Genomic DNA, 17,085 nt, shown 5'->3' with positions numbered 1-17,085 from the left:
AAAAAATACTTAACATATTTTTAATAATTTCTCATTCAAAGCTTTTCACTTGATTCAATACAATTGTTCAGTAAATATTTATTGAGAGTCTGTTTATCAACAAACGTCTATTAACTACATATGGGATAGATTATAGTTTCCCAGTCTGCAAATAACCAAGATTATCTGTGTTATATGGGTTCCTATGTGGCAGGCTTAACTGCTTTATGTACACAATCTCACTTAATCCCCACAATAAACCTCATAAGGTAGGTAGAATAATTATCATCTCCATTTTCCCATGAGAAACCTGAAGCATATATAGTTTATGCCCAGTGTCACACAAGATCCTTGCTTGTAACCACTCTGGTTACATATATGTATATATGTATGTGTGTGTGTGTATTTTAAAATTAGACTCTATGAAGTTTTTAATTTAGTGTAATTTTGTACATTTGGGGGTTGGAAGGAAAGAGGTGAATAAGTAATTATAATATATTACAAAAACTGAAATAGAGGTATGCAGAAGAGGCTGTAGAAACAGAGAAGGATGCACTCAACTCTGCCTGTGGAGGATAAGAAAATTATCAGAGAAGGACTGGAGAAGAGACAAGGATAGTAGAGGTTCTGGAAGGATGCAATAGTGTTTTCACAGAGGAGAACAAAGAACACTTTATTAAAGGGAATTCTGTTTAGAAGGAAACAGGGAGGTAAGGGTACATGGCCCTGGTGGGAAAGTACACATACTCTGGCAGTGATAATTCAACAAGTGTATAAATGGGAAAGTGTTGGGCACCTTATCAGAGGCTGGATTTTGAAATTATTTATAAGGAATGCTTAAGAATTGGGTTTTAGCCTAATTCATAAGCTTCTGAAAATGTTAAGCAGGGGACTGGCATGATTTGGACTGTGTTAAAGAAATTCCATTCAGGTCCTATTGTGGAGTGTGGATTCAGATGCTGCAGGCAATATAATCACTTAGGAGGCTATTGAAAGAGTGATCATAGAGCCTCTGAAGTTCTCATCCCCATGAAGGCTAGAACAATTTATAAGTATTCGAAACTATTGTGTACTTACTGAGTGTTAGTCCTTGGGATGAGCTGACAATCAAAGTTATATTTAGCTATATTAAGGATAGTCAATAAAATGTTTAAAAATTATTGCTGATTGAAGGGATTTGAAGTAATTAATCACTGGTCTTTCTTTTAGTCTATTTTCAATTCTTCTTATTTAGTATTATACTCTTTTTTTTTTTTTTTTGGACTGGTAAGGGGATTGCAACTCTCGGCACGGTGTGGTCTGCACCATGTTCAGCCAGTGAGCACACTGGCCATCCCTATATAGGATCCGAACCCGCGGCCTTGGCGCTCCCAGTGCGGCACTCTCCCGAGTGAGCCACGGGGCCAGCCCTTATTTAGTATTATACTCTTAATATAACTGTTTAAATACACATCTGCTTTCATTTGGCACAAGCTTAGCAAGGTTCCATCAGATTCTGCCAAACATGACAACCAAAAAAATCTTGAAGTACAAAACCACAACCAAAAAAATCTGCACGTACAAAAACTTAAAAAACCTAGTCACCTTCCTGGGCATCTCAGAACTAACAATACCATGTGGAAAACATATGGGCTTTAAATTTAACTCTTTTTACCAACATTGAAATTGGAAAAGAGATATAACTATTTTCACAGAAAGCTTTTAAAAAGAACAAATAGCTGGTTCTTTTAAGATTTGTATATGATTAAAAATTATAGAGATGTAGCTAAATTTACAAAGATTTTTATTTAAAAATTATGTAAAAGTTCTTAAAGTAATTTCACGTTACTTCAACTGATCAGTGGAACAGCCTTTGAGGCATGTAATTATTCCTATTCTACAGAGGAAAACAATGCATCTCAGGAAGATTAAATGACTTATTCAAGGTCACAGTCAGTAATTTGTCCCTTGAATCAGCACTGTAACTCAGATTTCCTCACTATAACTTTTATGTTATTTCTGCTCTGTCACATTGCCTGCCAGAAGGAAATAAATAATTGTTTGCTCATCTATTCGTTCATTCATTCTTCACACATTTGCTTAGCTCCTGTTAGTACAAAGCACTGGATTGGGTACTGTGAGATTTATGGAGATTATAAATCAGAGTCTCATTGCTTAGGGGACGAGAAGGGAGGTAAGAGGTTCAGTAATAGCTGTGAATGAGGTGGAAAATCATGCCTAATAAGACAGTTACAGAATGAATTATGAAAGGTCTTCACTGAGATAAATTATTTCATGGAAAGCTGTAAGGGGAAGATGGCATTTTAGCTGACTCATAATGAGTAGGCAACATATGCGCAAAGAGAGATAGGTTGTGAATTCCAAAAAGTCAAAGTAGAATGACCAAAAGAAGAAAGTCAAGATGTGCTCAAGAAACTGTGAGTCATCCATTTCTCTGAAGTAGAGAGTCTGAAGTAGAGAGGGGAAGATGAGGCTAAAAAAATGTGTTTGAAGACTGGTCTAGTTGCTTACAGTTTTCATAGGAAGCAGAATGGGGTGACAAAAACAATAAGGGTTTTGTTGAAGTCTCACAAGTTTAGGTTCATATATAGGCTGTATAGCTTAGAAGCTGTATGACCATGACCAACTTACACAATTTCCCTAAAACTTTCACATATCATCCATAAAATGAGGACGTGTGTTAAATATTTTATAAATATTTTTCAAAATAATAAAAATATTTTGCCTCCAAGGTGGCTATGAAGATCAAATGACAGGATGTCTGAAAAGCAGCTGGCACAAGCAGGTTCTGTGGTTCTTTGTTGGTCAGTGGGGAACCAAGGAGAGTGATTGCTGGGGGTGGTGATGTAATAAGAGTCATGTTTTAGTAAAGCAAATGTACTGGGTGAAAGAGGAAGTAAAAGATTAGAGGCGGAAAGTCTTCTTGCAATTGAGCACACAAGAGAAATAAATGCCTCAATGAGATAACACTACTGGGAATATTTAACACTGTGAATGATAAAAAAACACTGCAACCAACTCTAATTATACCCAAGTAAAATGCTTATGGAAAAAGATTAAATCAAAATTAATTCTAGAATATTGCCATAGGAAAAAGCTGAATGAAAACAAACTTTGAAATAAAAGAAGTTTTTATTCTACTCTGCACCTGGATACATTTCCACTTTTCAGACCAGCCATTCAGGAAAGTCAACAGAATTACCTAATAGGGATTCACTTCAAAGGGTGCCTTTTTTAAAAGACTTATTTAAGATTAGGGACTTTGATCATAAGGGTGTGCCAACAGCTTACTTGACCATGATTCTACTATCTGAAAATCCATATGGTTAAAGAGGAATAGGCAGCTAATTGTCGAATGCTGTTGACTATTAAGTCATTCTTTTTGAATTGGATGTGTGAGGTTTTAAAGCCACTCTCTCCACTTGTTATATTCATTTTCCAAAGTCAAGAAAAGCTTGAAGGAAACTCCTGTTTCTCCTAAACTTCTAACCATAGATATTTAAATTTTTCTAAATGTTTAAGTGTTAACAAAATATTAATGAAGGTAATGAGTGAATTCTTGTCTCTGGGTATAGAACACTTAAAACTACACCTTGAATAAAAGAAGTGGATGGAAGAGGAAGCATACATGATGTTGATGTTTACAATGTAAACTCAGGGGAAATAGGCATACGTGTACACACATGCCTGCGAAATGAAATAGACAAATCCTACTCCCCTAGTCTTCCTTGAGTTTTTCTCCTGAGGGAGTGGCTGAAAGAATTCAATTACCTTTTCAGGGTTTCCAACACCAGGACAATTGTAAATTGAGAATTTAATATCTAAAAGCAATACTTTGTAAACTCCGGAAGACACCTTCCCCTGCCTTGACAGCCCACTACAGCCCACAGAGGAGGCCTACCTGGATTTTACCTTCCTGGGCCAAACTGGGCCCCCAGAACTCCTGACTGCATGCCTGACTGTACACAGTGGGGCTGTGGTTGTTGGTAGGGAGGCCCAGCTCAATCAATCTCCAGAAAGTGGCTATAATTAAAATCGAATACTTACCACTTCCTAAAAGAGCATCTGGGAAAAAAATCCCACCACGCCTTTTTGCCTTATTATTTAAATCTTCACCATTACCTTAATCTTCCCAACATCTCTGCTTTCACTCACATTCTAATCACTATATGTCTCTGTACATCTTCTACTCTTATTCAATCCTTCCCCCATCTTGACTCTCTAACCCTTTCTGATAAGCCCCCTTTTACTGAAAGTCTGTTATTTAGCAAAATCCTCTTTGATCTCGTCTCTTTCCTGGACATTCTCTCCTTTGCTCCAACTGATTGCTGGCTGTCCCTGCCATACTCTCAACTTAGGGTTGGTCTTTTACCCTACTGCAGTTATCACAGAGCCTGGAACAGGGGTGGGTGTCCTTTAGGTTGCTCCCTGGTATTTCTAGACAATCTTGGCTCCTATTTCCCTTTAAAAGCTCAACTCCTTTGAAAAGCAAAGCAACAGACTGTAGAGTCACTATCTTTCCTGTCAGAGTCCTTTAACCACTCCCTTCACCCCATGCTTCATTCACAGATCAACCCAGCACTGGCTTACTGTCTCCTTTACTGCTACTTCTCTCATTGTTCCCAATGATTTCAATATCCACAGGAATGATCCGTCCAATACCCTATCCTTCTAATATCTTGCCTTCCTCACTTCTAAAGATGTTTTCCTCCATCTCACCCTAACACTCATTCCCTTATCATTTTCAAAAACTGTACTACTTACAAAATTTTGATCCTGAGAATACACTTTCTCAAACACTGCTATCTTCTCAGCTTTCCAATTTACTATAGTGTTCTCACTTTGACCTAATCCAGTCAATCCATTGACTTTGGCATAGTTTTAGAGAACATGAACCCCCTATAGACTTCCCCTTTGCCATGACAAGTGTAGAGTCTACAGTCCACCAGTCCATTTGGCAAAGCCCCAAATCTAGTTAAATCCACCTATTCAACTGCGCTGCTTCTGCACACATGCACCCGATCATGGCAGGAGAAAAACAAACAAATAATGACTGGGCTCTGTTAAAATTTATGACCACAAATATCAAGTGGCCTCTCATTACTACTCAGTATTTTTACTGCATTTCCCTACTCAATTTACTTTCTCATTCTACTAGAAGAATATTTTATATCCATCTCTTTCTTTAAACCTTCAGATCTTCATTTTCAGCTAATGGCTCATTTATTATTTCCCTTTGAAACCAGGATAATTCAGAAAAGGACTACCTTAAATCCCCAAACCAAATCTTCCAATGTATTTGCTTCTGTACATCCATATTCTCTCCTTTCCTGTTAAAATGAGTGAACTAAAAATAAAGAATAGTCAAGGCAATTTTGAAGAACAAACAGGAAGACTTATATTCTAGATATCAATGTTTATTATAAAGCTATAGTAGTTAAGAGAATGTAGTGTTGGCCCAAAGACAGAACAATGGAATATAACAGAGTTCAGAAACAGACCAAACATGTACACTAATCTGATTTACAAAAAAGGTGATGCTGCATTGCAGTGGAGAAAGTATGGTCTTTTTTAATAAGTAGTGTGGGTCATATACACACACACAAAAAATCCTGAACTCTAATATACCATACTAAAAAGTTAATTCGAGATGAATTATAGATCTAAATATAAAATAGCGCAATAAAACTTTTAGGAAAAAAAGACCATTGTCATGATCTTGGGGTAGGCAAGAACATCTCAAACAGGGCATAAAAAGGAAAAGATTATAAATTGTATTACAATAAAATTAAACCTTCTGTTCATCAAAAACAAACAAACCAACCAACTATATATATAAAGAGAGTGAAAAACAAGCCACAGAGTGGAAGAAGATATTTGTAATACAAATACCTGACAAAGGAATAGATATATAAATAACTACCACAAATCAATAAGGAAATATCAATCAACTAAGGAGAAAATAAGCAAAAGACTTGAATAAATACTTCTTAAAAGGGGATATCCAAATGGTCCATAATAATATAAAAAGATGGTAAATTTAATTAGTCATCAGGTAAATGCAAATTTAAACCATAATGCCGTACTTTTGCAAAACGATCAAAGTAACTAAAATGAAAAAAAGACAATACCAGATGTTGACAAAGATATGAAGCAAATGAAATGTTCCTTATAATTGGCAATGAGAGTGTAAACTGGTAAAAATCACTTTGGGAAACTATTGGGCCATATCTACAAAATCCGAACATACACATTCCTATAACCCAGCAATTTCACTTCTTGATAAATATCCAAGGGAAATGTATACACACGTTCACAAAAGATATATACAAAAATTTTTATGTAAGCACCATTCATAATAGCTTAACACTAGAAACAACCCAAATGTCCACCACCAGTAGAATGCATAAGTAAACTGTAATATATTTATACAAAGAACACTATTCAGTAACGAGAACGAACAAATTATATCTACAGGCAACATAAAAAAAATTCACAAACATAATGTTAGAAGCCAGACAAATGAATGCATCTCTGTAATTCTATTTACACAAAGTTGAAAAACAGGCAAAATTAATTTAAGGCCACAGAAGCTGGGAGAGTAAGGGGCAGCAGTTGGGTAGAGGGGTGTTTTAAGCAAAATGATTTATCAAATTATAAATTTGATAATTTATATTATAAATACACATTATTTGAGTTACCTTTGCATTTGTTAAAAATGATCATCATGGTATTTGAAATGGGATAAATAAATAACAAAATGGTAAAAACACAAAATTATTGTCGAAGATATGAATTTTGTTTGGGTTACCAATCTTTCCTACTCTAATGTCAACATAAAACACCTGTCTAAATTTCGCAAAACTTATAATTCTCTTTCTGAAGCCTTCACTATGTTATCTTTTAATAAAATATGCTGTCATTTCTCCATGTCTTTATTTGCAAAACTCCAAGGAAAAAGAGTGAGAAAATTACTTTGAAATAAATCAAACACAGGCAGCCACTTTCCCAATCAAACTTTCATCCCACCAAGCTAACTTTGAACACCTAAAGTGCTGCTTCTCAAAGTCAAGTATACAAAGTCCAGAACCGCTGCCTCACTACCCCTCTTGGGATCTGTTGCCACATCTATATAAAATAGGGATAGCAATAGCAACTACCTTATAAAGTTGTTGTGAGGATTAAATAAGATAATGCATGTGAAATGCATTATCCCGAAACACAGTGACGACTCAGTAGATGCTAGCATTTAACACTAACACTGTTAATTTATTGTTAATAGTGTTATCATCAGAATAACCTGATGTGCTCATTAATCACTATTGATTTCTGGGCTCAACCCCAGACCTACTGAAGCTGAATTGGTAGTTCGGCCCAGAAATCTGCAGTTTAACTAAGAGATTTTGGGTGATTCTTTTTGCACACTTGAATTTGAGAACTATTATCCAGAGGTTAGGGCTTACTTCTTCTTTGTTCCTCACAACTCCAATCCGGGAATCTGCACACAATGAATGTTTAGTGATGGGATGACTGATATTCAATATTGTCAGACTGCTATGATGTAAATTATTAAAGGAATCTGGAATTTGTTATAGACTCGTGTGGTAGAGGGAAATAGATTTGTACATTTTGACTACAGCAAAATATAAAGTGAGAGTTGTTTTGTTTACTATCAAAAGTACCTTCAGTTTCAATCATTTTAACTCTTTCTTTGTCAATGTGAAGATAATTGAATCCTCTCACATTTCACATGAACTATTTTTTGCCTTAAAATAATTCAATTCATTTAGGTTTTTATTGCTTCCTTTTCTAATTTAGAGGATACGAAAAGAATAGACATGTGTTCATAGAGAGGCCAAATGACCATATTCTCTGGGTCTTGCATTATTAATACTAAATCTGGAACTAGGCTTCCATAACCACTTTCTTTCTTACATCTGTGTTCATTTAAAGGAAAGTTCCAGCAATTTGTTTAAAGGAACTGCAAGTGAAAACATCTTCAACTTTTTAATTCAAATAGAAATTCAAATCAAATCACAGTAGGTATATGAACTTTCTGTCTGTAAAACAATTATGCAACTTGTTGCACTGAATAGAACATTTTAATACGAAAAGAAATCTAATTAGATGTTCGATTGCATTCAAAGTACAGAAAAGTCAACCCTTGATCAAAGACAAAAATTAGAAATTATTTCCGGCTTACTTTCTGTTTCATGTCATTTAGAAAATGTAAAGATTGAAAGATAAAACCTAGATATTTTATCAGTACAAGATAATATTTAAGAACAAAATTTTCTTGTTAGGTGAAAAGCCTTGAACATATGCTTTACTGTGACAGTCAAATTCATGTAATTCAGTTACATATTTTTCAACTTCTGGTACCACCTGTGTATATCTAAATTCTATAAATTAGTTGAAGAGGAATAGTGAGATTTTATGACACATTTATTTCATGAGCCAAATGTAAGGGTGGTTCAGTTAAACATGAAGAACTTGACCTCCAGGCCACCAGACGGACTTGTTATTTTCCAACCAACAATCTGCTTCTTTATAAATATCAAATACTCTTGACTTTCTGATTGCCTCAATTAACCTTTAAAATGACTCTAAAGTACAGTGAGACTTTTTTCCCCCTCTCTCTCTCAAGAGAGGGAAGGATGTTTTTTTGTTTTTTTCCTTTTCTGGCAGAGATGCTAAGTTCTGACAGTTTGCTAAGCAGTGGAAATCGTGCTATAAGCAAAAGTCTCTGCAAGACAGAGATTCCTACAAGACAGTCTTTATTTTTCCAGCGGATACTGGCTACTCTTATAGGATCCAATTCCAAAAACAACTTCACTGAAGCAACTGCAAGTGAAATCACAAGACGCATGGATTGAAAACTAAGAATTCTCTTCTACTTCTGTCCAATGGTAGCTTGACCCCTGGCCCTCCTAGTTTATCTCATTTCCACAGGCTGAATTTGGACATCCAAATCAATTACAGTAGTCTATATTCTGAGAATAGGGTAAAAGTATCAAAATGTGTGAACACCTTAATCAGCAGATTTAGCTACTTAGCAAAGCAGCCATAATATTAAAAACACTTAAGTATCCAAATAATCCGACTTTTGTTAGTTAATCAGAAAATTCGCAAACATGTGAGGAGCACAAGAAAACTTCAGATGAAGTTAGATTCCTGTTGAGCATTTACCATTAAATTTCCTTGCATTTTGAGAACTACCTTGGTAGTTAAATATGGCCTTCGTTAGTGATCTCATAAGAGAAAATTACCTAGCAAAGACTCAAGCAGAGTCATATGGACACTGTTCATATTTTATATTACCTTCCATCTGTTTCTTTGACCCCTTCTCTCTCTGTAATGACCTGTGGCTTTGATAATTCAATGCCAGATTTAGGAACAACCAAAAATTTTGGTAGGTCTCTCTCATCAGTGATGGTGACTGTGAATTCTATTGGCACCTGAAACAAAATCTGAGCATGCGCAAGAGTCAGAGTAGCTTTGGAATAGGAGACCTCTTCCGAAGATCTCTCGTTGGTGCGGAAGTGTTTGCACGTTCTGACCTCATTTAAAAACTCAGAGCTGGCTCTTAGAGTAAGGAACTAGCGACCACACTGTCAAGATCATCATTAACACGGCATCCATTTTAATACTCATCATAAACCCATTCATTCATTTATTCATTCATTCAGATGTTCTCCATATTTTCTGATACTCCCTTAAATTAGGGGCTGGATCTTAATTAATGCTCAAGATTTATCTAAGGAATAAATATAAGAATAACACTTACTTGCCAGTAATAAACTGACTCCTGGAAGGTGTGCAAATAGGCTGGACATAGTAGTTCTCCAGTTTAACTCCTTCGGCAGCGAGTTTATCAAGGGTTGGCGTCTTTATCTCAGATCCGTGGTAACCCACATCTCTAAATCCCTGATCATCTGCTAAGATGAAAATGAGATGAGGCTGGGAGGTGGCCGTTGTGCTGGGCTCGGGTCTCTCTCCAGTTTGAGCTCGAAAGGTCCCTTCCTCCTCCTCCTCTAAGCTCTGGCCCCAGGACAGGTAACCGTAGGTGAGGAGGCTGAGGACCCAGAAGCCTGCCAGCGCTCCCATAGCTAGCATCTTTCCAGGCCAGACCCAGGCCCGCACGGACGGCGCAGGCAGAGGTCCCGCGCAGCCCCAGGGGGCCATGCACTCGGGTCCCAGCTGCGACTCCACGTGCGAACCTCGCACCGCGCGCCGCCTGCGCACACATGCACGCAGGAGGGGTAGAGCCAGCAGAAGGTGGAGGTTGTCCACCCGGAAAGAAATCCTGCGCTCCCCTCGGCTGTCACCACGTCCGATAACTTTAATCTTCTATGAGGGATGGCTTAACGGATGGGACAACGGAGAAACAAGAAAGTGTCCTTCTTCTGCACCAAAGTTAATTTTCTCCTCCTCCTCCTCACTTCCCAGAGCAGCTTCCACAAAAAAGTTAATATCTCCACTCAAAAGTTCGCGGGGGGTGGGGTGGGGGGGGACGTCAAGTAAGGAACTGGGAATCACACCGGACAAGGACTTTTCGTGGCCAGAGCGCCCTTGACGCTGGGGAGCGAGACTGTCCTGGGCGCGCACACGGAGAGGGCGGTCAGTCCAGCGGTGCCCCCACCTGGAAAGAGCAGATGACGAGCTGCCGGAGACGACGGGCTCGCCGATCACCTTCGCCGCATTTCCAGGGCTCTATTTTTCCCAGTCCTCTCCTAGGCGTTTGCCAACCCCCCGACACTCACCAGGCGGCGAAGTGAGAAAAGCCATTTCCTGATCTCATTCCACCGTGAACCATTCCCTTCTCTCCAGGAACTTCGGGCAGCGATTCCGGGACGCTGGAGCGCGTGGGGACCAAAGAGGGGTCCCTGGCCCCGTGGCTGGTCCACACCGAGTCCACTCGGTCCCGGCGGAGGCGCTGCGAGCCGCGTGCGATTTCTCGGCTAACTTACTTAGTTTTGGCACTCGGAGTTCTTCTGCCTCCTCCCTCTTCCCTCTCCAGTGAATCACAGAACGGTCCTCGCTGCCTTCGCTCCCCCAGGAGGAGGGGGAGGGGGTACGGCCGGTTTACAGGCTCCATCTTTCCCTTCTCTTTTCCGGGAGGAGGATGGACGCGGGAGGGGAGGCTTTGCCAGGGGGAGATCTGCGCGCCGCCCGAACCTTACGGGATCCAGGGGGATCCGGCAGGGCTGCCGCTTCCCAAGAGCGTCGCCCGCTGCTTCCCATCACCCGGCGACGGGGGCAGGACCGCGGCGCGAACGGGCGAGGGTGAAGCGGCCGCTTCTCTTCGTGGGTCTGTAGGTGAAGAGCCCCGTCGCCCATCCCGAAAGCCGCGCTTGCAAACTTTTCCCAGCTTCTGCAGCGAGTGCGAGAGGAGAAACAACAAACAGCGTAGCACGCTCTTTCCTTCTTCCTCTTTTGGTTTTCCTTTATTACTCCCTTTTTCCTACCCCTCCCATTTCCCTACTTTTCTCCCCGCCTCCTTTCTTTCTTTTCTTTCTTTCTTTTTAACAGCCACAACTACAACTTCTTAAGTTGAATTTCTGCCCCCAATAGCTGACCTTTACAGTCTGACTTCCCCATTAGCTTCTCCCTTCGTGGAGATAATGAAATTGCCCCCACCTTCTTACCTCTCCCCTGACTTACCCTCAGGGCGTCTCCAGCCAAGAAAGTGGAGAGAAGAGTTACACATTTCACCCTCAAGAACCGAAGCCAGACTGCATTCCTGTAGTAAGGAGACCACCTACCCACCGTTTCCAATCCAGTGATTCGAGGAGCTTCATCATTCTTTTTTTCTTTTCTTTTTTTTTTTTTTTTTTACCATGTGGAGTAAAACCACTGTAAAAGCTTGCCTTGATTGTGAAGATTCGCCTGCTTTTACCAGAGTCAGAGCGTTTTAAAGCACTGTTCAGAGGCAGGAAAGGGATTTATAATATCCCTTTATAGAAGAGACAATCAATGCCAAGAATCATTGAGATGTATTTTTATTCCCTCAAATTTATTCAACAGTTATTTACTGAATACCTACTGTGGGCTGGCACATAACATGTCAGATTCTCTCAATTAACTAAAGCATAAATCTAGGTTTCATTTCGCCATGTATTTTTAATTCTCTCCTGTTACTATAAATCAGTTCCTGTTGAGTTCCTACTCAGAACAACTGTAAAATGGAAACTTAACAACTTTGAAACTTGCAATGAGGCTCCAGGCAGTTAATTTTACTAACATGTGTAGCCTTCTACCAGTCTATGCTCATCCCTGCTGCCATTCTGGTTGGTCTGGAGAGAAATGGTCAGTGTTAGCAGACATGTTTGGAAATATAAGTTTAGAAAATCTGAGAGTTACCCCAGATATGTAATAAGAGTATTGGGGGATTGAGAAGCTCTGAGAGGTAGAGCTCCAGGCTTTGTGGGTTTAACAAGGTGCTCGAGTGGAAAAGATGTGAACAAACATTCAGATCAATCCAGCTACTTTTAGTTGGGGTATACTCAATGCCTTCTTGTGACATAGCAAAAGATGTGTCCATGTTGCTGTGTAAGAAAAAGGGACATTTTCAATTTAGAAAAAAAGTCAACATTTATGGAATACTTATCATGTGCTGACCATAGTACTCAATACACACATGTGTGCACATACATACACACATGCTTTTTAGTATTTATACAGTACTTTATATACTTTTCTCTTTCCCTTCACTATTAACCTTATGAGAAGTTCTTCCATTGAACAAATATTTGAGGAACTGAGCTAACGCTAGAGGCTGGGAATGTAATGTGAACTAAATCAGACACAGTCTCTGCTGTGGTGGATCCATATTGTGGTAAGGAAGAAATATACTGATCAACAAATCACCCCAGAACTCTAGTAGTTACTCATGAGATAAGTTTTCGGAAGAAAAGGAACACAATGCAAAGAAATTTTAAAAGAAACCTGACTTAGGCTGGATGCAGCTAGTGAGTGAGGTGGTTCAGGAGAGTGACCTTTAAACTGAGGAGATGTATTTTGTTTGTATCCGCTTTTTGCAGAAAATCTAGACTTGGAAATCTATCTGACTTCAAAGCTCATGCTTTTCAAAAGATACTCTTTCTACAAATGGGCTTTAAAATCTTTGCCAGCCACATGGCACAGAGAGAGCACAGCTGCCAGGGTTAGAATTCTAATCCCCACACAAGGCATGCAGACAATCCACACTCAGAAGAGAGGGGCAGAACTCTGGCCTTAAAAAGTCATTTCCAGAGTAAACAGGACTAACAGTGAGGAAAACTAATAGCTATTTGCAATTAGTTAGAAGAGCCAAGAAATGAGAATGGTCATGCCAAAGTAAACCAAATGAGATGTGACTCAAAGAGGAAAACTAAAGTCAGCAGGATGGCCTACCTACAGCAGGTAAGGATTATTTCAACATCTCTCACAAAGACATGGAGAATGAAATCAGAGGCTGTCAAATGCCCAGTGCTTCCTTGTACGTACACTGGTATTATACATACATAAACTTTGCATTTCTCCTAATAAGAGGATCGGATTTCATGCACTCCAAGCAATAGATTTAGCGTCCTCATGAAGGCCCAAGTTAAAGGTCCTGTATAACTTAGTAGTTCTTTCCTGAATTTAAAATCATCATTTTGGTGTTCAGGCATCAGCTGACCTTACGGAATCCCATTTAGGTTTATTTGCTTGGTTATGCTCATGTTAAAAACTCCTCTAGTTTTTGAATGGTTATATGAAAATCAAAGGTACTATTTGATTCAATTTAAAAAAATGAGAAAAACAGAATTACTTAGAGATGAAATTATTGTGAACCAAGTCTTCGGGTGAGGCGTAATCAGAAGGTGGGACTGCATCTATGCCCTAAAGTATGATAGAAATTTGGGAAAGAAGAGAAGAAGTTAAAGAAAGGGCAATTTAGGCAAAAGAGAAGATCAACTGGCTGAAGACATGCTTGTGTTGGAAGAGTATGGGAAACAATGTTAGGAAGTTCAGGCAACACCAAATGTTGAGGGGCTTTGAAAATATGAAGAGCTGGAACAAGATTCTGAGGGCATTAGGAGCAATGAAGTCCTTGGGATAGGTCATAACATTATAAAATATTTTAGTGAGGTCACTCCTGGGATAGATCTAAAATAGGGATAGAAGTTATAAATGCGTTGCTTCAGTACATCAGAGTTTTAAGGGTTGGAATTTTACTCTGAGGATACTTTTTTCATACTTTTCTTCTTACTACAGCAAGACATGATGAAAAAGATAGGAAAATAAGTCCCAGGGCATTTTCAGTGAGAGATCTGACGGAGTAAAGAGTAGAATCACACAACTGCCTCAGTGCATAAAATCTGTACAGCAATATTCCTTAGGTTAAAGAACTATGCTTTGGTTATGTTATCCGATGGAAGAGGGGCATTCATTAAAAGCTTAGAATTAATCAACTAAGAGGAAAAAAGGGACAAAGGAATAAGGGACCCAAGACAGGACTTTGTTTGATTGGATAATGGAAAAAGAAAGGAAAGAGTAGGGTAAATTGTGAGCACGGTCATTACCACAACTGGACGATCTGAATAAGGCACCGCAGGGTGGCCCAGAGCTCCTTGAGGGACAGACCTTGAGGATGCCCAGGGGTGGGGTGAAGGATTGGGTATGAAGAGCCTATCAGTGAATAGAGAAACTAAGAAAATCACAGACAAGACAGTAAAATAGGTAGTTGAACAGTACCTTGAAAGATCCATGTTAAATCTCACCATAAAAATGACATTTCCCATAACCCCCCAGTAAGTGGACAGAATTGTTTTATCTTACAAATTGGATATACCTAAAAATTTCTTTGAAGGAAGACCTAGTAAGACAGCATGACTGCCGCACGATTCCCACTTTTTCTGTAGATATTTATTTTCAACTAAACATGTACTCAGACACTTAAGAGACATAGCTAATTTTCAAATGTAGGTTTAAAAAAATTGAGAAAACAGTCAAGCCAGGTATTTACTGACCATTAAAAAAGATTTAAAATTCAATTGCTGCTTGCTTGGGTTTATAAGTACATTGAATACTTAAAAATGAAGGAATATCATCAAGTTTAAATTAATGCACAAATAAGTCTAAAGCAGATGTTTGTCCTAATATAGTCATGTTGAAATGAATAAACTTCTTATTAAGCATTATTAACCCTTTATTAGGCTATGAGTCTAAGGCTGCTTTGGACATTAAACCATCACCAGCAACATGAGCTCTGAATAAAACCAAGTAGGATGGGTAACTAGCTGATCTAGTAATTGTCAAGTTGAGTCACTTCCTCTTTTGGAGGAATGCAAGCTGTTTCCCAAAGCTGTTTCATTTTGTAAAGAAAACATGAATGATGTAGGAGACACTAAAATTTCAACCATGCATAAATGCAGTTACCCCAAAGTAGCAAAGTTTATGACATTAGAAACTCAGAAAATCTGAACTGTCAAAGAAGAAATCTTTCTTTCATTCAACAAACATCTTTACCTGAAAACAGACTTTTAAACAAAATGTTTACAATGGTAAATCTAATAATTTCTGTAATTTAAAAACCTGTTCCTATTGCTTAAATTGTAAATAAAATGATCTATGATTTGCATAGAATATCAATTCCTGAACCTGTCTGTCCATTATATATATATATATATATGTATATGTATATATATTTTTTTAAGGAAAATTTCCAGCTCCAACCAAGATTTAAGTCAAGATACTCATAGTCTAGGAACATCTATGCTACAGAAAGCTCTCCAGGTGATTCTGTGTGTATCGAGCTTTAAAAAACACTGATTTAGAATTTAAGGCATCAAAAAGTTTTAATGTGATCACTTAATGGGTGAGGTTGGTGCCATTTACCAAATACAATATGGGAAACACAACTGGAAAACAAATGAATAAATCCAGAATCAGAACATCTGAAGGCTGAGCACCTAATATCTATAAGACGGTAGGAAGAAGCAATGTTGAGATATGGCCAAGTTATGAAGAAAAGAAGGGAGAGACATTAAAGCCTAAATGAGTGAATGCCAGAGGTAACAGTCTGTGTAGGCATTGCTGGATTCAGATACAGTCAAGCAAAAAACCAGGGAGAAAAGCTAACTTCTGAATCCAGCTCCTCCATAGTGATGTGTTTGGGCAATATTCTTGTATTCTCCATGTGGCATGGGCCAGAGGTGGGAGGCACTGACGTCATGAATGAAATTGAAGTGGGCTAGCGTCTAGTCTCAGTGGGACTGGACAGATGTGGAACCCAGGGCCAAGGTTAATCTGTGAGTAAGGGCCTGATGTGACATCCCATATGAACTTATAAGATATTCAGTAGTAAAATCAATAGAAGTGGTGATTGGAGAATAAGAATGAGGGAAGAATAAATAATTATACTTAGTTTTCTTTGGGATAACTGACTGAATTGTGGTGCCATTTATAATGGTAGAAGTTATGAAAGGGCCGGCCCGGTGGCGCACTGCTATAGTGCGCCGCTTGGGAAGCGCGGCGGCGCTCCCGCCGAGGGTTCGGATCCCACATACGGACCGGTTCCAGCTCACTGGCTGAGCGAGGCACGGAAGCAACACCGAGGGTTGTGATCCCGTTGCCGGACACGGAAAAAGACTTTTAAAAAAAAAAAAAAAAAAAAAAAAAAAAAAAAAAAAAAAAAAAAAAAAAAAAAAAGAAGTTATGAAAGGGCCAGCAGGTTTGGTGCTGTTGAATTTGATATCTGTGAAGTATCCCAATGGGGAAGTGCAGAAGGTACGGGGATATATGGGTCTGAACCTCAGGGAAAACAGCAGACGGGAAATTTCATCAGCATCTAGATGGGGTCAGTTAAATATCCAAGAAAAGGGTGGAGAATGAGGAGTGAGAAGGGATCCAGGAGGATAAAGGGTCTTTAAGGGTAGGGAAGAAGAAATGGGGTCCATAAGGAGATTAAGAAGGAGTAGTGAGAAAAATATAACTGCAAAGATAGCAACATTTACTGAACATTACTCAATAGTGGTGTGGTGCCAGGACTAAGTTAAGTGGTTTTACAAACTATCAAAGATGCAAAGATGCTAAGTGCTCTTCACAACCACTCTATGTAGGTAGGTACATGCAAGGAAA

General features: G+C 38.8%; 1 protein-coding gene across 1 annotated transcript in view; it reads right to left on the bottom strand.

Annotated features, from left to right (window-relative positions):
* ARSJ (arylsulfatase family, member J) overlaps window positions 1–10,459 on the bottom strand; it is a 90,685-nt gene extending 80,226 nt beyond the window's left edge. The window contains exon 1 of the mRNA XM_008564569.1: window positions 9,767–10,459. Within this exon, the coding sequence (XP_008562791.1) occupies window positions 9,767–10,164 (398 nt within the window). The 5' untranslated portion in view covers window positions 10,165–10,459. The remainder of the gene's footprint in view (window positions 1–9,766) is intronic.
* Window positions 10,460–17,085: the final 6,626 nt, after the last annotated feature.

Source organism: Galeopterus variegatus, unplaced genomic scaffold, assembly GCF_000696425.1.
Source record: "Galeopterus variegatus unplaced genomic scaffold, G_variegatus-3.0.2 Scaffold2, whole genome shotgun sequence".
NCBI lineage: Eukaryota > Metazoa > Chordata > Mammalia > Dermoptera > Cynocephalidae > Galeopterus > Galeopterus variegatus.
The sequence above is the reverse complement of the archived record's forward strand: the minus strand, read 5'-3'. Positions and strand labels throughout refer to the sequence as shown.